General features: G+C 50.9%; 1 protein-coding gene across 1 annotated transcript in view; it reads right to left on the bottom strand.

Moving 5' to 3' along the window:
* Positions 1 to 21,856, bottom strand: part of LOC148091727 (protein Daple-like) — a 78,422-nt gene that overhangs the window by 8,357 nt on the left and 48,209 nt on the right. Inside the window, 12 exon segments of the mRNA XM_087823785.1 lie at positions 11,648 to 11,684; positions 11,686 to 11,818; positions 11,821 to 11,919; positions 11,922 to 12,313; positions 12,315 to 12,426; positions 12,429 to 12,552; positions 14,946 to 15,014; positions 15,017 to 15,096; positions 15,099 to 15,236; positions 15,897 to 15,968; positions 18,066 to 18,252; positions 20,289 to 20,476. Coding sequence (XP_087679911.1) covers positions 11,648 to 11,684; positions 11,686 to 11,818; positions 11,821 to 11,919; positions 11,922 to 12,313; positions 12,315 to 12,426; positions 12,429 to 12,552; positions 14,946 to 15,014; positions 15,017 to 15,096; positions 15,099 to 15,236; positions 15,897 to 15,968; positions 18,066 to 18,252; positions 20,289 to 20,476 — 1,631 coding nt within the window.

Genomic DNA, 21,856 nt, shown 5'->3' with positions numbered 1-21,856 from the left:
TGGCTTTTAAAATATTTTTAAATGGTTAAACACATTTTGAAGAAGAGTGATATTTTGTGACATAAAACTGTATTCTAGTTCCATGCCCATAAGTAACGTTTATTGGAGCACAGCCTTGCTCACTCACAGCAGAGCAGAGGACGGCCTGCGGGCTGAACACACCTGCTACCTGTGTCTTTCCAGAAAACAGCCGCTGGCCCGGGATGAAACGACAGGTGGTGCCTGTAGTGGCTCATATGCAGCCTTGAAAAATCATGAAAAACTTTATTTGATTTCCCCCCATAACTGATATACTTCTCGATAATATTAGTTGGGATAATGACCCGGGGAAAAGCAAATTCTGTCTATTCAAGTTCATTTCCTTTTCAAGGAGTACTTGGTGGGGTGGGGCAGGCCCATGAACGCATACCTATTTATAAATGTCCTTTTCTGTTTATTCTGTGAGCAATTAAATTTAAGAAGCCTGTCTTGGTTTGTTTTGAATAATTATCTTGCTGATGTGATGTTTTTCATTCATAAAAGTACAGACCTTCATGTGCAAAGCCGTCTGTGCCAGCAGAGAGCGCTATAAAACTCACTGTCTGCTCTGTTCCCCCAAAAGCCCCGAACGAGGCTCCCCTGTGACTGCCTTCATTCAATCCCTTCTTGCCTGTGGAGCAGCTGGGCAGATTCAGACTGCTGTCCAAGTTCACGCAAGGGGCACTCAGACCCATGTGAGTGGCCTGTGCATTCCTGAAGGAAAGGAGAGCAGCATTTCAAAATATAAGCACATGCTTTCTTAACTGTTTTCTTTCTGCTGTTTGCCTGCTGTTTGCTATTCCCTGATTTTCTCTGCCTCACTTCCTCATGCCCCCTCCAGGCCTCTTCCTCGTGGCCCCTCTGTGTCACCGCATCCCGCACTGATGCTGCTGCAGGCCACTCGCTCCTCTGGTGTGTCCTGCTCGCCTGGGCTCCTGGTCAGCCTCAGCGATGCACCTGAGCATGGCAGGTGTTGGCCTATATGATGCAACAAAGCAGTTTCTGCTCCTTTCTTCTGTCTCCCTGGTTTCCCACCCTCTATTCTTAGGAATCAGGGTCTCCTTTCAACACAGGGACAGATGGCACCCCAACACAAGAGCACTGGGTTCCTGAGGCTGCACGCAGGAAAAGGGAAAGTAGGGCCAACCAAAGAACAGGCCTCCCCCACTTCCCAGTTTGCCTGCAGAGCATCCTGTTCCTGGCTTCTGTGCATTTCTCTTTTTAATCCTCAGTCAAGGATACTTTTCCCATTGCTTTTCAGAGAGAGTGGAAGGGAGAGACACAGAGAGAGAAACATCGATGTGAGAGACACACATCGACTGGTTGCCTTCCCACATGTGCCCCAACCAGGACCAGGAATCAAGCCTGCAACTGAGCTACGTGCCCTTGCCCGGAACCAAACCGAGACCCTTCAGTCTGCAGTCCTATGCTCTAACCACTGAGTAACACCAGCCAGGGCCTTGCATTTCTTTAAGACTGTATCCTCTTGATTTTTTATGTACAAGAAAACCAGCATTTGGGGGCATCTGTGGCATTGCGGGCACAGGGGTTAGTGCTGTGCAGCTCACAGCTCAGTTATTGTTACAGTTCTTTATGTGGCGGGTGCATTTGTCCCCATTTTACAGATGAACAAACTGCTCCTCAGTCTGTTAGTAACTTACCCACAGCCACAAGCAGAGATTGCGGGAGCGGGTCCCAAGGCCAGGGGCAGCTGTCTGGTGGCAGCTGAAAAGGCCCCAGCACACAGGTTTGGCCTTCAGGTCTGCATCCCAGAAAGGAGCTGGTGGGCCATGGACCCTAGGGGGCTGGGGAGGCTGTTACAGGGACATCCTGATTGTACAGGGAAAGCTGCTTGCAGAAGTCAGTCAGATGAGGAGAGGTTACTAAGACGTGGTTTTCGGTGGCCATCTTTAACTTCTCTGTTTGACAGAGAGGTCAACAGGCCAGAGGTCATGGGAAACGACCTATTGAACCAAGTGAATATATATATATATTCCCCACCAATTACTGAAGTCTGCTATAATATGAATAATGAAATAATCCAACCTGGAGGGATGATTCGAATAACCAAATAGATGTTCACGTAATCGCTTAGAAATTACTTCTTTAAATCTCTTCAAATTGTGGTGGTTTTTCTGGTTCACAAACTATTTCATGCTATGAGTTAGAGAATGGTTTGTAGGCTTCCAAGAATGTCCTTCTTAAAACTCTGCGATTGTGAGTCTTTAAGGACTTCCTCCCTTATTTTCATATTATCTTCCTATGACCCAGATAATTTCCACGTGCTGCTTTCACTCTAAAATGTATGACACGCCTTCAGGATGACCCGCTGCTGCCTTGCAAGTAAGAGGTGTCCTCACTGAGCCCTGCTGGTGGCCCGCTTGTGCGCAGTTACTCCCCATGTGGCCCATGTGCTGGTGCAGCCGTATTTCCCTCCTCTCTTGCTGCTGTGGGCCGCTCCCTAACGTGCTCTCTGCATTAAAGCCACACCTCGGCCCCACCACCAGTTAGGGCATAGGTGCCTTTCTCCACTTCTGCACCCCCTGGGAGGCTCCCAGGCCTTCTCCGTGAGCTGGATGCCCGCCTCTCCCGCAATAAATCCCTCCAGATGCAGCCTCCTCCCCGTGTTCTCGGCAGATTGCCTCCTGCTCTGTCCCACAGCACCTGGTGCCTTGGGTTACCGTAGGTCCTAAACACGTCTGTGCTTTGCCTTGACTGGAAACTCTTTGAGATTGGAGATCATGTGATTTCACATCCCCCATATAGTAGTTACCCATGTTCTTTCAATGAATAGATTTGGTTGTCTCTGAAGGAGCAGCCATCAGAAAAATTAAACATATTCAATACCCAAATGAAAGAACCTGAAGTTAAATATGTTAGATCAGTTACAGACTCTTCTCAGTACCAGAGGTGGCAGCAGTCATCCGAAAGCTGGCAGGTGATCTGGGCACCTTGGCAAGACCCTGTGTCTCTTTGAACCTCTATCTCCACTTAAATAAGAAAAGGGTTGGCAGTGTCTGCCTGTCTAGCCCTTCAGGTTCTTATGAGGATGACATGAGATAATACACCAGAAAATGTGCTGGGAATCGCAATATTGCTCCAAATATAAAATTGCATTGTCTTATTTAAGAAAACTATTGGAACTTAGACACAAATTGGGCTGTATATTGTGTACCTACAGCATTCTATTTCTGACTTAAATTTAAATTTGTACCTGAATGTACTTTGTGAATAGCTTCAAAGGGATCATCAGACGTTTCCATCATAATCTGGAAAGCCTGTCTATAGTCAATTATACCGACCTGGGAGGTTCTGAAATAGGACCATTGGTTCTGTCAAAGAGAACCAAGTTGTCTTCTCCTGAATTCCTGCTTCCATGTCTCTGGATCTATTTTGCTGCTTGAGAGAGTTTTAAGACAGCTAAGTTACCTCAAGTAACAAAATCTACCCCATTTATCCCATTAGTCATTGACAGTGAGTAGTCATTAACCGACCAACCTTAGATTTTAACGGGGAAACTGCATAACACTGACAATGTTTATAGTTTCTTCTAATTTCCAAAGGCATCAGGTTCCATGCTGTAGTTCTGTTTGGTCATATGGATTTTCCTTGTGTTGAGGGAGACCTGGGAAGTTCAGTGTGGAATTCTTGGATTTAGTGTAAAGGAAACTTTACAAAGAAGTCATCACATCTTGCTGCTTCCCTCCAGAACAGGGTAGTGGAGTCAGGCCAGTTCAGAAGGATGGGCCATGCCCTTTTCTCTTTTGAGATTTCTCACTCAGATGCCTCAGGGGTCCTTCGAGTTTGTCAAGAATCAGGCCTCAGGAAACCATTAGGCTAAACTGCTGTGTAAAGTGTGCAAAGGCCTGGCCTTCCAGAGGCACATCCTATGCTTCCCATCAAGAGACGCAGAGCCATCAAATGTGGTTCTATGGGTGGGGGGCTGCTCCAGAGAGGTCCAGGGCCCACGTGGAGGCCTTCCATCCCAATCCCAATCCCAATGCAGCGGGGAGGGCAAGGCAGGGAAAGGGCAGGCATGGCTGTTCTTTAGGTGTGGAGGCCTGATCACAAGGCAATGCCTGTAAGTCAGAATGACTGTTACAGTCACACGTGACAGAGCCTTCCTTGGTAGGTTACATACGCGGGCTCACCCTTAAATCCACACCTGCAAGGTAAGGGGACCTGCCCAGTGGTTTGCCTACCTACTGCTGAAGGATAAGCTATTTCTTTCACTGAATTGGTTGAGTAGTGGGTTGAATTAGAAAACTGGCATGAAAATTATAAATTGTCTCCTAGTCAGGTACCCCCAAAGTACAGAGGTGGATGTGTTTTATGGAAGATTTTTTTACTCACTCACCTAGTCTTATCTCTAGGAGAGGTGCAAGGAACTCATGGAATACAGAAAGGTATAAAAACTATGGACCGTGCCCTGGCTGCTGTGGCTCAGAGGTTGGGCATCATCTCATCCACAGAAAGGTCTCCAGTTCAATTCCTCCTGGTCAGGGCACACGTCCTGGTTGCAGGGTCAATCCCTGGTGGGGGGCAAGCAGGAGGCAGCGATTGATGTTTTGCTCTCACATCTATGTTTCTCTCTCTCTCCCTCTCCCTTCCTCTCTCTCTCAAAATCCATTAAAAAAATAAATTATAAAAATTAAATAAAAAATTCTCCTTCATATTGGAGATAATTAAAAAAAAAAAAAAATGTGGACCATACTGTATACAGTGAAACTGATGAGTTACTAGAAGGGTGGAGATGAACAGAGAGAATTAACATTAAAAATTTAGTCTGGAGGGTGAGTGAAATCCCAAGTAATGGTAAATTAAATATTGAGCTAGAAGAGTTGAAGGGTAGAAAACCTACCATTAAATGTCTCAAAGCAAAGAAAAATTGATAATATATGATTGCAGTCAAACTCTTTGTGCTATTGCCAAGGGCGATAGTTTGGAATTAAGTGGAGAAATGACAGTCAAAAAAATAAAGGTGAGATTTTCATTGGATTTTTGTGCTTTCCCTTATAATGAATGTTATAGGAAAACATTTAAAATTTCTCTTATTAGGCAAAGATTGTTTAGGTTTCAGTTACCTGAGAAGTCCTGCTATTTCCGCAGTAGTTCATAATAAAATGACTTACATGGCAATTTCCAACATCATTTCTAGAACATGTTAATACAACCATCAAGTATTCAAACACATTTTTGTAAGAAGACTTAAAAGTTTCTTCAACGTACCATAACTGGGCTTGGTTAGGGAGAGCTGGCTCTGTGGGAAGAGGCCAAGGATGTACCCTGATGGCCTAGTCACTACACACTTGCTGTGAGGTGGGGTTTATCTTCAGGAAGCCAGTGGGTACACAGTGACCACTTGGCCCTTTATTTTACTTTTGCAAGTAGCAGAATAGATTTAAAATTCTTCATCCTGAAATGATTATTCTTGGCATTTCACATCAGAAAAAAAGTGACCTAAAAGCTATTTTCTGGAAAAGAAATATTTTGATAAAGGACTCTGAACTGTTTGAATCTTTGCATCATAGTTTCACTGCATTATTGAACATTTTAAGTCTGAAATCTCGAGTGCATGTCCCCATTGTAGTCGCTTTACTTCCTTTGGGATGCTGGGCCAGGGAATCCAGTAGAATGACTCACCTCTTATAGAACTAGTAATTTCTTCCACAATTGAATGGCACTGGGTTTAGAAATTCCTATCATACTCGTGCTAATTGCACTTTCTTTTGCAACTTGCAAACACATTTTAAGGTGAATTGGAGTGAAGGCATGTGACTGCTGTGCTGAGCATGCTCGGTACCCTTTTTTGGCTTAAGAGAAATGGGCAGCCACATGGAAAGCAAAGTGGGCCCAGAGGTTAGGCAACTGGTGACCTGAGAGGAAGGTCAACACGCCTCTCTGGATTTCTAAAATGCGGAGCAGCCAAAGGTGTTCTAGGGAGCTTTGCATGCTAGTCCCTGACTCCCTCCCCCGCCTGTCCCCACCCATCTCTCTTTCATCTCCCTTCCTCTCCTGCCTGCCTTTAGGGTGCCTGACCACCCTGTGCTTCAGCTTCAGCTCTGTGGGCTCCTGAGCAGCCTGTTCTAGAAGGAGGTCATTTACTGAGTGGGTGGTTAATACGAAAGTCTGATAAGAAGGAAAGTCCTTCTACATAACAGGAGGCTTGGGTCTGGGTTCAAAAAGCAACTGGTCATTTTGGTAAGAAAGTGCTGAGCAAGGCTCAGGCATCAATTTCTCCAGAAAGATGTCAGAAGCAGTGCGCCTTGGGCATTCACGAAGTTACTGTTGTGGCCGTTTATTTTTTTGTCATGAAATTGTGGTTTGATATGATTTTCAATGACAAAAGTAACTTAACTTATGCAAGGCGGAATTAGAGCCGTCTCCTCCTCTGTCTGATCAGTTCTCTGGAAGCTGACTTGGGCACTCTTAGGCTTGGTTTCCTTCAGTGGGTTCTCCTCATGATTTAAACTTAATCTAACACTAAGGCATTATTGACACTCACATCTCCCTGTGTTCAGGAGGGTTTGGCTACAGGCACCAAGAGGGTAGATGAAATTCCCTGTTTCTAATATACTCCTGCTCATTTCTATGGGGGGATACTTTTTGCAGTAGGGGAAGTGTTTGTGTGTGTTTGAATGTGCCCAGGTGGGTGTGTGTGTGAATGTGCACTTGTGTTGTGTGCACATGTGTGTGCATTTCAGGTGCATTTCTGCAGCACTGGAGCAAGAGTTAAGGGAAAGTTTTCATAAGTCCCCCAAAACAGGACACTTCACATCTCAGTGGCATCGGCACCTTTGAACCTCACAGCACTGTAGTAGGGGACAAAGACGTAGCTAAATGATTGTTGAGGTAGCTAAACAAACAGATCTCATCTGGTGTTTTTGGCTTCATTCAGAAAAATGCTCAGAAATAGAACACTGATGACTGCCGTGTCCTCTCTCGTTATCCGAGGACACTGACAGATGCCTCAGGTGATGCCTGAACTCATCACACCGCAGTGAACTGAGACTTTCTTCCCCGTGGACATTCGGGCCCCTTTCTTGCCTTGTCTTTGTAAAAGTAAAACATTACAAATGTTATTAATCTCTTTTTGTCTGGATTTGCTCTGTAGACTAACTGAAGATCAGTTATGTGATGGTCTGTGAGGGAAACACAATTTATACAGCTTGTGAATTCTCAGGTACACGAGTCATACACAGTTTCTAATTAGGTGTTTTAAGGTATGTTAAGAATGCAGGAAACAGCACCTAGAATATTTCATAGTTCTTAAAAACATAGTACACAAATTAAAAATAGCTCTCATAATAAATGCTACCGTGAGCATGTTTCATTTTGTGAAATTCACTTTATGGACTTCTTTTTAAGAACAAATGGATAAAATGGTGTAATTTGGGGCCTCCCTCACCAACGCCCTGCAGGTGCCTCTCAGGTGCGTCATCTCCAAGCAGCTTTATCAGGTCAGCTCAAAAAGACACTTGATTTCTGATGGAGGCAACGAACAAAACAAAAAGCCCAAAAAGAGATCTAACCCTCCATTGTTGAAGATGACCAGGGAGCGATTTTAAAAGGCAGTCTCTCCAAATGTCCTCACACATGTTGACTACAGGTTATCAGGGAAAACTCAGTTCTTCAAAGCACAGGATGGTGGTGGGGCTGGTGAGGCCGGAGTTGTGGCCTCAAGGATAAGATAAGTGCATTCTGGGGGGACGGAGGAGTGTGACAGAGGCTCCAAGGCGAAATGCTCGGCGACAGCCCAGGACACCCGCCAGGGTGGTGAGAAAAGTGGTGCCTAGTCTTGGCCTGTAAGCAGCCCAGAGCCTTGGGAAGCGTGAGGAAAGAGGTGACATGATGTGGGCCTGTTTCTATAGTGGTACACGGCTGGAGTGCTCCGCAGCTTCTTACACTGTCACATATAAAACTGGTAACATTTCCTGCGACTCGGGGGGTAAGGCTGGAGGTCGTGACCTCAGGCTCCCTGGAGGCCCCGGGACTGGGAGTCACTGTCTGGCAGTGGGTGACAGCCTCGGTAGAGACTGGGGTAAGAAGGAAATATGTGAAGATGCCTATATTCCAGTCCAGGCAAGAGAAGGTGGGAGCCTGCACACAGGGCCAAGGAGTGAGAAGTAAGAGAGGGGAAAACAGGTGGCAAAGTGTAACTCAGCCCGCAAGAGGCCTCGCATCTGATGTCATCCCTTACTTTCACTCTCTAAGAAAATCTTAAATAAAACGATACAAGTTGCAGCTCTTTTATTCATTTATCTTTCGTCCCCTGAACCTTCGGCCTATGCTCTTAATGATCACACGCAGACATGGAACGGGGCCAAATAGTTTCACAACATTCTTCCATCAGTTCAATTCTAAGCAGTTCAGACCACAGAGAAGTCTCCTTGTTGGGAATGGAAGTTACAGAATTGATTGCTCTTGAAAAAAATCAAAGCAGCTGTTACTTATAAACTGAACTAACTGAGGCGTGGCTTCACCGTATATGTGTAAACACAGACGGGATGGGCATTTTTATCTGCACATCTAGAAATCTGCCGTCACTGCCCACCTGAGGTGCAGATGCCTGGTGCCTTAGATTAAACAGATCGCGGCCACCTAGGTGAAGGGTGTGGACTTTCATTAAGCTGGACTCAGCCAGCGGCGGTTTAACACTCACTCAGCACCAGGACAGGCAGGGAACCGAGCTCAGCACACTGCATGCCGGCCCTGCCCTCTCAAAGCATCATCCACGAGCCCCACGGAAGGCCAGCTTCACTGGCCGCTGGGACACAGTCATGGATACGGCAGAAAAATTGTTGGCTGGAATTTTCTATTCGGAAAACAGTCAAATGACAGGTCATGTAAATAGAAAGTCTGACCTCCCCCCACCCCGTCCACATATTAGCTGAGGTGGCATTTGCTGGCCTGAAGTTTTTCTGTGCTGAGTTTAGAGTGACAAAGTGATAAAGAAAACCTGAATTGCTGGTAAATGTAAAAGCCACTGATTATAGTGCTTCAATTTCTCTGTCTCTAAGCTGGTGACAATCACCATCCTTTTGTGTTAAAACATAATGTGAGGCCAGATAATGCTGCAACTCCTCCTGGCAGTGCCAGTGCTGAGCAGTGGCTCCTGAGCTCTCCTGCACCCCGGGGCCACCTTCCCTGACCAGCAGGCCCCGCTCTCCTGCCAGGTTCCCTAGGGATACCCCAGAAAACAACTCTTTGCACCTTGTCTCTAAATCTGCTCCCAGGAAACCCAGACAAGAGTATAGTGTCTTACCTCCCTGGGACTTCCTGCAGGGACACAGGTGCAACCCCAGCCACCCTGGGACTCTCCTCCAGGCTGAGCAACAGGCCAAAGAAGATTCCCCTACTTCCCCCACCCCCAGTCAGTCAGGGACCACGTCCAATCGCTCCTTTCCTCAGAGAAAGGCAGGCAAGGCAGTCAGCATGGGCAATCCACTGCCCACTGCCCACGTGCACCCACAGCTGTGCTGTCTCCAAAGGAGGAAGGGCAGACAAATTAGCATGAACGTTATGCCATTTAACCCTCAGAAAGGCTCCAAAAGCCTGTAAGATGAAGAACCTGAGACTCAACCAGGCTACGTAAGTTGGCAAGTTCACAGCTAAAAGCTGGGAATCAGACCCGGGCTTTCCAACTTCACAGGTTCATTTTCCTGCTCGAGTGGGTCTCACTCCCAGCCTGGCCCACGGGCCAGCAGCAGCAGCACAGCCCGAGAACTGGTCAGAAACACATTCTCAGGGCCCGAGACCTGCTGACTTAGAAACACTGTGGGTGCGGCCAGCCTCCCAGGGGAACCTGATGGCCACTCGAGGGTGACATCCAGGCCCTTCACTATGCTTTCTCCCACTAGGAGGATAATTCTTCTTTTTTAAAGGCCTAAAAGAAGGAGATTCTACACTTTCATGAATATTAAAATAAAAACTTAAAAAAAAAAAAAGCCAGCCTGGAGGGGCTCCGTTGGTTGAGCATCGCCCTGTAGTCCTGTGCACCCCAGGGCTGTGGGTTTGATGCCCAGTAAGGGCCCATATGAAGGCAACCGATCGATGTTTCTCTCTCACATCGATGTCTCCTTTCTCAAAATCATCAAAAAAATATGTTCTCAGGTGAGGATTATAAATGTGTGTGTGTCTGTGTGTGTGTGTGTGAACTTAAGTGTAATAGAACCATGAGTGAGCATGTGTGGAAGAGGGGTTTCCTCTTGCCCTGGAATTGCCCACTGTGTCCAGTTATGGACAAAGAGGCACTAAGCGCCAGCCCCTCAGCAATGGGCCTGATCACTCCCTTAGGGCTTCTACATCCTAATCTCCACCCCCAACACTCACACTCAATAGTGGGGGGGGCAGAGTGGGAACCGACAGAGGGGGAGTAGGGTGGGGTCAGCCCTGAAGGGGGCATGGAGGGAGCTGCCTGGAAAGTGGAACCCAGGAGTGAGCTCACGGGACTTTCAATGAATGTTTGTGGGAGGAAGGAGTGAATGGCTGAGCGACTGGCAAGTGTGAGCTCTGGAGAGCTGTTCCAGAGGGGTGAGAACCATGAGAGAGGCTGAGAGCTCCAAGGAGTGACTGGCCAGCGGTCAGGTCCTGCAAAAGCCTGCATGGGACACAGCTTGCAGGTGCCGCTGCTCAGTTTGTCTCAAAGCATTCTCGGTGGCAGCTCCTGCTGAGCGGTCGGCTAGGACAGACTGCAGAACCTCGGGAAAGGGGAAAGGAGGCAGGAGGGGACACTTGTACAGAAGAGGTTTGGTGAAGAAGGAAGGGACATGGAGGCAGCAGCTGGACAAAAAACCATTAGAAGATTGGGCCCGGTGAGGATATTTACATGCCTTCCTCCCACCCTCACCTTTGAGCATCTATTCTGAGACGCCTCCAAGGCCTAAACTCCAGATCTAGCTCTCCCTGGTGGAGGAGCCTTGGAAAAATCCAAAGGATGACTTTAAGCTGAGCTCCTGTTGTGATATAAATCCCGTATCAAAATGGTATTCGACTTACAGGAACTTAAAATAAACACAGGTCCAGAAAAAACCCGCTGCATGGTGAACAGGAAAACCTCACTTTCACATTCTCTGACCTTGTGGCAAACGGAGCTGTGGATTCCAGGGGCCAGGAGACTGGGGGCTGACGCAGGGAGTCCCAAGAGCCCAGATAACCCGACACCCGTCAACACTGCCATGGATGAGCAGTGAGGACAACTAGGACTCAGTTCCACTCTTTCTCATATTATTACAACCCCACCCTTGTGTCCACCATGAGTAGCTATTTAATACAAACCCCAAAGCACCCCTAAAATCGACCCCATTTCTTTCCCAGCATATGAACTCAAAAGGAAAAAATCTTTATAAAACCAAAACCACCAGGTTTAGTACGTTCAAGAAGAGCACCTTTATTAACAGGAAACTGTGTGTCAGGAAGCTGGCCAAATACACACGGGAGCAGGTGAGGCTCCCCGTGGCAAAGTTCAGTGGAACATAACTATAGGGTGTCCCCCCAAAAAGTTTCACAGGTGAGACTCCTGATGAGAGTCCTTTCAGGACTCCGCGGGCAAACGGAAAGAAGGCCATCGTCAGAGGGCAGATGGGTGGTTTTAAGGCTCAGGAGCTGCTGGTCCAGGAGAGCGGGGTACACAGCCGTACTCCATACTGTTCCACACTGTATGTTGTTCCACCCGGGTCTGGGGACACCGGCCTGGTGCTCTTTGACTTGTTCCCATGACTGAAGTCCTCAGGGACCCAGCTGGCATGGGGAGCCAAGTGGGGAGGCCTGCCCGGGCTCCTGGCAGGGAGCCCCTCCATGGCCCTGTCATGGCCCCATCATGCCAGCTGTAGTAGGTAAACTCCTGGAGCTGGGAGTTGCTGCCACCACTGCCAGTGGCAATGGCTGGGGCTGTGGTGGATGCTGCGGGGGAGCCAGCCTCTCCTCCTTTGGGGGAGCCAACAAGAAGCACCTCGTGTTCAGTGGTCGGCTTCGGGGCCCTGGGCCCTGACAGGAGCTAGCAGTCTCTCCCACAAGTGGGGTTCTCTCCTGGGCTAGGCTGTGGGAGCTGGGGGTGTGGGGCTTTGTGGGTGTGGCTGCTTGTTTCCTTGTGCCCTGAGGTCTCAGAATCCCTGGATTTTCAGGGGGCTCCAGTTTGCAAGCCTCTGGCCCACTGGCCAGAAGTAGGGTGGCTGAGGCCTGACAGAAGGCCCAGCTCAGCGACACACTCTGCATGGCAGGCATGTGGGAGGTTGGGGGCACTGTGGCCTGCTGGGGTCTGCCCAGAGACAGGCTCTGGCAGGCTGGGCCTGCCTCAGGGGGCACTGGGTGGGGCCTCAGACTCAGCAGGTCTCAAGTTGGGCTTCACATGCTGCTCCAGTTCCAGTAGCTTCCTCTTGGAGGTGCTGACAACCATCTTGATGGTGGGGCTACAGAGCTGGCGGGCATCCCAGCCCCTTCCCTCCTGGCAGGTGGCCCGGGCTGGACTCGGATGGTTGGGACATCGGCCTTTCTGAAGAGGAAACATAGCAGGTCATCCCGGCAGCTGAGAGTGTCCTACAGAGAAGAGAGGAAGAACTGAGAGGCTGGAGAAAGGCCAGGAGAGTCCTGGTAGAGGCTCATTCACCCAGGACACCCCTGTGCAGGCCATGTGGCCAGGACTGAAGTTTCTGGCTCCTGCTTGGCCTTTCCACACACACTACCCATGGTCAGGATGGTGGGGCTGGGGCCATACACGGATCAGGAAGAAAAGCCAGGCAGCCCCCTAAGTTCACCAGCAAGAAAACAGACCCAGAGAGGGAGAGGACTTTCCACAGATGCTTCCACTGGATGGGACAGTCAGGGCTGGAGGCCTGAGCACAGCAATGGTTTTCATCTGTTCCTCATTCCCACCAAGCAGAACCTGGAGGAGCCTGGTGGAGGTGTCTCCTGAGGCAGATGGACACCATGAGAAGAGGAAAGGCAGTGAGTGCATGCAGAAGAGGAGTTGGGGTTCACCAAGGATGGAGTCAGACCCCGGCCCGCTGGACCCATGTCAGGGAGCGTCTGTCTGTGGGACGGCTCAGCAGCACAGAACCACCTGCACCTACCAGCAACTCCTGGCCCAGGAAGACATCTGGACGCTCAACTTGACAGAGACACAGTCTGCTGTTTTGCGTGCAGGTTGGGAGTCACATATCCAGGTTTTTTGTACAGTGAGACCTGTGGTCATTAATATCAACAGGTAGCACGTATCAGCTGCTTCCCATGTGCCAGGCACTATGCTAGAAACCACAGGTGTAATCGTAAGAGAATGAAACCATCCCCCCTCCCTCCCCCAAAACCTCATTCAGTTCTCAAAGCACCCTTGCAAGGCTGTACTAGGACAACCTGTAATAGGTAAGGCAACGGAGGTCACAAAGGTCAAGCAGGTCCCACATTGAGAAAGGGACAGATTGAGGACTGGAACCCACAGCTGTCTGACTCTGCCGCCATCTTCCCACCACCCAGCCCCTCTCTGCACATTTCTAAACCTTTGACACCCAGCTTCATGAGTCTGCCCTCTCTGACCACCCAGAGGGCCCATCTTCTCACACCCCTCCCAGCATCAACACTCACGGAGTGGAGGCCTGGCACAGGCACCATTGTGACTTCCACGTCTTCAGGCCTGTTCAGAAAGGGGGGGGCGACAGGTTAGTGGGGTGAGCACAGTGGGGAGATGGAGGGAGGTGGGGGCGGCTCTCAGGGGAGGAGCATACGTTTCCACAACCAGCTCCTGCAGGGAGGATGCTTTGGTCTCATTTAGGCTGAAAAGGACAAGCCATCATCTGGGCACTTGGCAGGAATGCAGATTCTCAGGGAGCCCCCCTCTGTGCTCCTGACTCAGAAACTGCAGGCCGGCCTGGGTCCAGGCAGCCCAGGGGAGTGTGGCTCAGGCCTGCATGTGGGGGCCACGGCTTCAGACCGTGACCTTCCTGAGGGCAGGGCTTTGGTTTTTCTGCAGCTCCGGGCGCAGAGTGCTTTGTAGACAGAAACAAATGGAGAGCAGAGACCAGGATACATATTTCCTTTCAGGCCGATGCAGGACCATGCACAGGGCGAGTCTATGATAAAACTTGCTGACGAGCCGGTTTACTCTGTTGTTTTGAGAGCAGGCATCCCCCGGGCTGCCTACACATAGGACACGCTCCAGAAATACCGACTGAACAGATACTTTGAATTCGCTGTGTCACTGGGCTCTACTAACGCAGGCCACAGAACTTACGGTGTGGCCAGAGAAAGTCCCACTGTGTGTGTTTAAGGGAATGAGGCTGTAAGGCACGCATTTCACCCATGGGGTGACCCAGAAGCGGTGACCCGGCAGCTCCTGGCCAGAGCTGTGTGAGGTGCCCCTGCGGCTGCAGGAAGCTGCCCTGAGCCGGGAGGGTGTCCCCACAGCTGACGGCCGGGGGCAGAGCTGCAGCACAGACCTCAGGGCGCTCGAGCAGGGGCCACCTCCGGCTTGCGCCTTGTTTTTGTATGGCCTGTGAGCTAAGAACAGTTTTACATTTTAAATGATTAAAATATTTACTATCCGGCCCCTTACAGAAAAAAATCTGCCAAACTCTGCTGGTGAAGGTTCAGAATAGGTAGGTGTTCAGGGCTCTGCCGCACACCTAGTGGGAGATGCTAACTCTCAAGTGGGTGCTGACCACATCTTCAGGGGAGCTCCAGGGGTGGGCGCACACCCTCCCACCCCCATGTTGGCAACACAGTTCTGTCACTCACTTCACAGGGGAGGAAACAGTCTCCTGGTCTGGGCTGGCTGACAGCACGCTGTGATTTCCTGTCTAGTGGTTCTGCTCCCCATCTGAGCCAGGCTGCACCACCCCCAGTCCCATCCCTCTCTGTGACTTTGTTGTTAAGATGCCTACCTCTGGTCCTGGTCCATCTGAGGGAGTGAGGGAGGAGAGTGCTCCCAGGCCTCTCACAGCGGTGGGGGAGCCCTGGTCACTGTCCTCCAGGAACTCCTCCAGGGTGAGCATCTCACTGCTCTGCTCAGGGAGGTACAGGGCTGCACCCAGGCCTGGGGCTGGGCCGCACCCCTCTTCTGGATGCCCTGCTGGAGGAGAGGTAAGTTCCGGGGTGGCGGTACTCATGGCAGCTGAGGGCAGTGCGTCCTGGGGTGCTGGCATCCCGGGGCAGGGTGGCTGTGTCCCTGCTGCGAGTCAGGTCTTCACTGCTGAAGCTCTTGGATCTGCAGTGGAGCTCATCAGAGGAAACTGGGTCAGGGGAGGGGACACAGAGGAACACACTTCAGTCTCCTAATCTCGCTTGCCGGCCTCCAGTGGGCTCTGTGCTGCCTCTGGCTCCCTGAGCACAGAGAGAGCCCTGCCTAGGAACCCAGAGCACACTTCTCCCATGCTGGCATTGTGGGCGTCCAGGGCATTCTGGAATTCTCTAGAATTTACACTGGCATTTAAAAACAAAATAACTTGGGGTAAAAGTGGAAAGTTCCTTCTAAAGCTTAATTTATCAACAGCTGTAAGTACCATGTTCAGCCTGGGACAGTGCAGACCACTTTCTGCACCAATAAACAAACTTTAAACATCAAAAAGGAATCAAAGGCACTCACTGTGTCCTCTGCGCACCATGTACTGGAACTGCTGGCACTGTCCCCATCCCGAAGCTGAAGTGACTCAGACTCAGAGAATGCGTTGCTTTCCCAGGTGCACAGAGCTGATCAGTGGAGAAGGGATTTGAACCCAAATCTGATCAAACCCCCAGGCCTGAGCTTGAAGTTGTGTGATGTGGCCCTATGAATGAAAACGCAACGTGCTTTGAAAAACCTCACTAATTGTATTTTTTAAATCATACAAACAATATACACCCAGAACCAAAGATCCAGGTCCGCGGAAAAGCACACAGCAGGCAAGGTGGACTTACCCTCAGGCTAGGAGGGGAACTGTCACTGGTCCAATTCCAGCTGCTCTCTAGGCTACCTGGCCAGGGCACTGAAAGGAAATGACAACACTTAACCTACAGGGCTGATGCCAAGTACAGCCCACATTAAACCATCCAATCCGAAAACAACTAATGACCCTGCCCAAGTTCTGGCAAATGGCCTCAGGAAGGACAGATTTTGAGTTGCTCTCGACTCTCCCAGGAAGAGTCCAGCCTCACCTGAGTGCTGGGTACCACACACAGTGGGCTCTCAGGAACAACAACTTCTATGTGTGTGAGGTCTAGGGCTGTGGCCTCAAACAGTTTTGTTAATACAGAAAATCTCACACAAAACTCCAGTAGAGACAAAAGGTCTGCTCTGGGGTTGGGGGTTGGGGGGAGCCCACCATTATTACCGCATGGAGCTTTCTGGAACACAGGTGGAGACACCCTGCCTAGACCAGGGCAGTGCCGCCTGGTGAGGGCAGGGGCCAGGACATGGCAGGTCATGTGTCCATGTGTGGACAATATAGCCTGTGCCGTGTGCAGCCCACTTCCCCTCTGTGGTCCATGGGGGCGGGACAGGGCCCTCAGGAGGAAAGAAGTCTGCACTCTTCTTGGTTCGCTGCTCTTCAGCTCCTCTCTGTCCCACGTTTACATCTGCCCCAGAGGGGAAAGAAATCAACCTTCACAGTGATGATTTGGGGGAACCAGGCTCACCCTCTGCTCCCTCGGGTCAGAGGGTGAGCACCAGCTGCAGGGAGGGGGCACCGCCCCTGCCAGGGGCAGGCTGTCCCTTCCAGGCCTGCAGACCTCCCCTCCTGGCCCACTTCTCCAGCACACGCAGAATCAGGGGCCTGCCCCAGGTATCATCAGTGTCTGTCCGGCTGCACACGGACAGCTGTGGGACAGGGACAGGCTTCATCATCCCTGCTCACATCTTGTGCAGAGCTGAGCTGCACTGAGAACCGGGGACTCACCAGGAGATGCTCTGCTTCCCGGCCCACCAAGCAGTCTGCTCTGGATTGACCGGGTCCACAGGGCACCCAGGTCCCAAGTGCCGGCGGGCCCCGCAAACAGCAGGACTCTGGAAAACACCTGTTAGCAACGGCGCGTGGGGCTGAGCCCCAAATACTTGGTTTTCCTGAAGCGCATAGAAGCAGAGCAAGTCCCCTCTTTGAGAAGGGAAAGTTTCAACTAAAAAAATCCACCTTTCTCTTTGAAAAGGACGTGTCACTGAAAGGCAACCGTGATACAAATCAACGGGATTCGAAAATGCCTGTTTGTCCGAGCCCTTGCTGCAAAGCCCTCTGCTGCCTTCTTTCCTCAGCTGATGAAGCATGAACCTGGCTGCTCAGGGAAGCTCACGAGAGGGGAGGTGACTCCTTGTCCTGTTACCCTCCACCCAGGGCCAGGAGGGAGGGCTCCGTGGTGTCCAGCAGTTTCACCAGAGCCTGCCCTTGCCGGAAGCTGTAAGTGTCTATGTCTGAGTGATCAGTGCCAGCACCATTCACCGCTTCAGGCAATGGAGAGGGCAGGAGATGATGCTCGCTCCTACACTTACTGTTGATCACTCCAGAAGCTGAGTCCAGTGTGAACTCTCTGAGGCTTTGTTTTAATTAAAAATTTAGCTTCCCACCCTTGTAGGAGTTTGTTTTTCAGAAATTGCAAAAACCCAAAGCAACTTAATTTTTGAGAAGGCTGGTCTAATTCAACATTTCCCTTCTGCAGAAATTGACAACATGCCTAAATCAGATGGCAAGTGTTTCTAACAATTTCTGAGATCAAATTTACAACTTGGAGCTACTCTGGGCAACTAAACTCCAGGTGAGGATAGCGTGACCTCCATGCAATCAGTGGTCTCTGCATGGGTCACATGGCCTTTCTTCAAGCAAGGGCAGCCAGAGCCTTAGAAGTAGGGCACTTGGTAGGTAGTGACTTCCCCATCACTGGAGGTATGTAAGCAGAAGCTGCATGCTTAGGCCCATAGGAGGGCAGGGAAGGAGTGTTGAGGAACTGTGGGTCCCCTATTTCCACTTCAGCATAACAGCTCCACTTGCACCTATTTTGTGTGTGGACTTCCACAGAGAACAGCTTGAAGGACAAATCCTATTGACGGAAACAGGTCTGAGAACCCAGGCTGAAGGGCACATGCACCAACTACTCACTGTGCTGCCTGTGGCTGGTGAACCTGAGCTCCAGGGACCACTCACAGAGCTGCCATCTGAATTCTAGCCTATGGTGAAAATAAGGCTGAGTCAGGGGACCTGGACCACCCATGAGGACACTGGGGTCCTTTGTCAGAGGCCATTTCTGACTCCTGCCCAGCACCTGAGTGATGGCTGTGTCCAGCGCCTGGAAGAGGGAGACATGTGGACCCTTAGGACCTGCCTTACTCTCGTCTGTACTCTCCCTCCCCCCACTGCTCCTGCTGGGACAGCCTGGCTCTCTGCCTGTGCAATGACTGGGACAGCAAATGGAAGCAGTGTCTGGCCTGAGGATAAAGCAGCAGAAGGAGCTGATACTTAGTACCCTGGGAGCCCCACCAACCGGGAGGGGTCTGCACCTAAAGCAGAGGCTGTGAAAGCAAAGCTCTCCTGGGGCCTCATTCTCTTCAGGTGGCTGGAGGAAGCAGAAGGAAAGAATCCACCACCTGAGGGAGGATGCTGGGTCCCTAGAGAGGGAGCGCTACACCAGCAGCTCCTAACCAGAAACAGACGAAACCCATAGGCCACCAGGCACTGCTCTTTCCCTGGGAAGGACTACACTGCCCTGTGCTGACAGCAGCCCCAGATTTCCTCCAAAATGACACCAGGGTCTCCCCCATTTTGCAGACAGTTCTGCATCCACCTGAGCATGAGAACCATGCTGCCAGGGAATCACAGTGGGCAGCGCTTTGTTTGCAGTGTGACAGGCCCTCGGACAGGCTCTGCAGGCATATGAACAAGTGTGGGCTCTGGCTCAGGGTGGGATCCCAGTGGAGACAGCCCCTGGGTGAGCCTGGAGGGCCAGGCCTGGAGTCCCACAAGCCGCTGCAAGTCTGAGGGGAGGTCAAGCTGTGCAAGTCAGCTCCTGCTCCAGCCAGGCAGGGTTTCTGAACCACAGAGCCTGGGAGACTGGGGCAGACTACTGACTGCTGACAGTGGACACCTGAGCATGGCTGCCCAGCCATACATGGCACAGTTTCATTGACACCCACCAGTAAGGGACTGCCATTCTCAGTGTCTGGTCAGGAGCGCAGGAGGACTGTCTGGTTGCCTGTGCTCACCCAACTCTTCTTCTCCCAGGGGTGCTTCTGATTTGTAAACAGCAGGGACCAGGTCCTGGAGCTAACCCAGGCTTGCCTTGGGGGCAGGGGCCCTATCTTTTCTTGGCTTGTCAAACCAGGGTTCTGCAGGCCATACTTCCAAGAGTCCAGTGGGTGATATCATTATGAAAACTAATATCCCTTCATGTTCTCATCAGTTTCTAACACCCCAGGGGCAATCATTTTCAGCTCTTCCTGCTGTCTTCAGATATTTTCATCTCTAAGTTATAAGCAGAGTGTCTCTTTCAGTTTTAAACTTTATTTTTCCCTTTCTGTTTGCATATTTTAAGTGCTTTTCCCCGACTGTTCCATTTAATAACATCCAGGTGGAGTTCTGGGAGCATCAGGACAGTGCTGCTCTGCACAGTGTCCTGCTCCAGGCATCTTAAAACTTTTGTCTCTGACCATGACTCTGTCACCTCTCACACTAGTTTCTCTCTGGTGTTGCAGGTCCTCCTCAGGTGTCTGGGTTCTCTGAACCTTCATGGGCTTCACCTGGCAAGATGGGACTAGACTGTTCTGCTGGGAATTTCTCCACCTACTCAGGTGACTTGAGGAGCATTTGACTATCACATCCTGAGGTGTGAACACGCATGGCTACGGCACCCTGGGAATTGTTCAAGTTGTAAACCCTTCCCTGAGTCCCCCCATTTTTCAGTTTAGGACACCTGCCCTCCACTCTATCAACCGACCTCCAGTTCAGCGATGCTGCTAGGTCTCTTCCCTGGAGAATAAACCTCCAGTGCTGCCTGAGTTTAGCCCAAACTCTGGCTCACCTCCGTTCTGGAGCTCCTTGGTGCCACCAATTCCTGCACGGCGGAGGTGGGTTCTAGGCTTTCCCACTAGGGGCTGAAGACTGGGCCTCCAGATGGTGATGTTATCTGCACAAAGTCACACAGTTGCAGGTAGAGCTGAGGTCAGGACCTATGTCTGTGTGACACCAAACCTGTCCACAGCTTAGCCCATCTGCTGACCACCCTTCAGTCTGAGAGACCCCTCCTGCCTCTGGGAGCTGGGGTCTCCAGGAAAGACCTTGGGCCCCAGATGCTCATGCATCTTGGTTCTGGAGGGACCTGTGACTCACCTGGGGTGTCGCCTGGTCCCAGGAGATGGGGGTGGAGCTGGAAGGGGTAGTAGTCATGGCTGAGGATGAGCAGGCCTGGGAGCCCAGCTCTGAGGGCCGGGGCTTCATGGTGGGGGAAGCCAAGGCCTCCGTGCGGTGAAGGCTGCCTCTGTGCAGGGCCACTGGCTTCGGTATTAGGTCCCTGGGGCCTGGGGCAGAGAAAGACAGTGAGAAATGGGGTTGCAAGATCCCATGCCAAGGTGGGGCTGTCACCCCGAGTCCTGACAGCAGAGGCAGCAGGGCACACGGACCGCAGGGAGAACAGCTGGGCTGCGCCTCGTGGGCTGTGGTCTGCACAGGAGGCTCAGGCTGCAGGCCTGTGCTGGGGTCCCCGGGAGGCCGGCCTCGGCTCCAAGGATAGATCCCACTGTGAGCCCCAAGCAGCTGGGAGAAAATAAAAGAACAAACTCAAGAGGCTTAACAAAACATTGAAAAATCCAACACATTAACCATTGGGCACACCTGCTGTGTACCTGTGTGTCACTCGAATCCCTGGTTTAAAAGGATCTTGACAGGTAGGTGTCTGCTCAGGACCATGGTCAAGGCCCTCAAGGCCCAGAATGTGCACCCTGCCAATAGGCATCCGTTACGATCTGAGAGAGGAGTTTGTTGCCACCCAGTAACTTGTCTGAGGCGTCTCCATCTGTGCATGGTGACACCGATGTCTCCATCTCTGCATGGTGACACCGCCTGCAAAAATGACATTTACCTTGTAGTTGTGCTTTTCTGCCATCTCTGAATTTCTACTGTGAACACATACTCTCCTCAAAGTTAAATAAAACCCTATTTTAAAAAAAACATTGAGGGATAAACAAAAAGATCTTCACTACCCAATATCAGGAAAGGGGACGGGCTCTCCAAGTACAGGTCATAAGTTTCTGCAGGTGGAGTTCCTGGGAGCATCAGGACAGCGCTTTTTGCACAGTGCCCTGTTCCACGCAGCCCATGGGCTGTGGACCCAGAGCCATGCCAAGGTCAGATTCCTGCCCGTCCCCACCCTCTCCCAGGGACCTGTCCCCGCCCCTCAGCCACTCAGTGTCTGGACTCACTGGGAAGTCTCAAGCACCCACGTCTCACAACTTGAAATCAGGGGAAAGTTTGGATTTTGAAAGATAACCTTGATGGGAAGCAAGGCAAGTCTGGTGGAGTGAGTCAGACAGGCGTCCACTGGGTGAAGGTGACACGAGGAGCAGAGGAGAGGCGGAGATGGGCAGAGGCAGCGATGGCAGAGAAACCGCGCACTTCCCACAGCTGCTGGGAGACAGGCGGACAGACATGTGGACGGAGGACAGGACGCAGCAGCCCAGGAGTCAGAGCAGGTGCGTGAGGCCACGTCAGCGCCACTCGACTGACTTCAACATGGTGTAAGTCATAAAATAAAGTTAAGTGGCAGCGAAGAATCGATTGGAAGGAAAATATGGGAGTAATCACAGAGGTGATACAGACATGCCAGAAATCGCGAGATGGCACAAGGATGGTGACGACAGGAAACACTGCAGGAGCTAGTGGCCCCTGTGGACCGTGTCCCG

This window comes from Miniopterus natalensis, chromosome 13, assembly GCF_054644295.1.
Source record: "Miniopterus natalensis isolate mMinNat1 chromosome 13, mMinNat1.hap1, whole genome shotgun sequence".
In the NCBI taxonomy this organism is placed as follows: domain Eukaryota; kingdom Metazoa; phylum Chordata; class Mammalia; order Chiroptera; family Miniopteridae; genus Miniopterus; species Miniopterus natalensis.
This window is presented reverse-complemented; position numbering and strand designations above follow the sequence as displayed.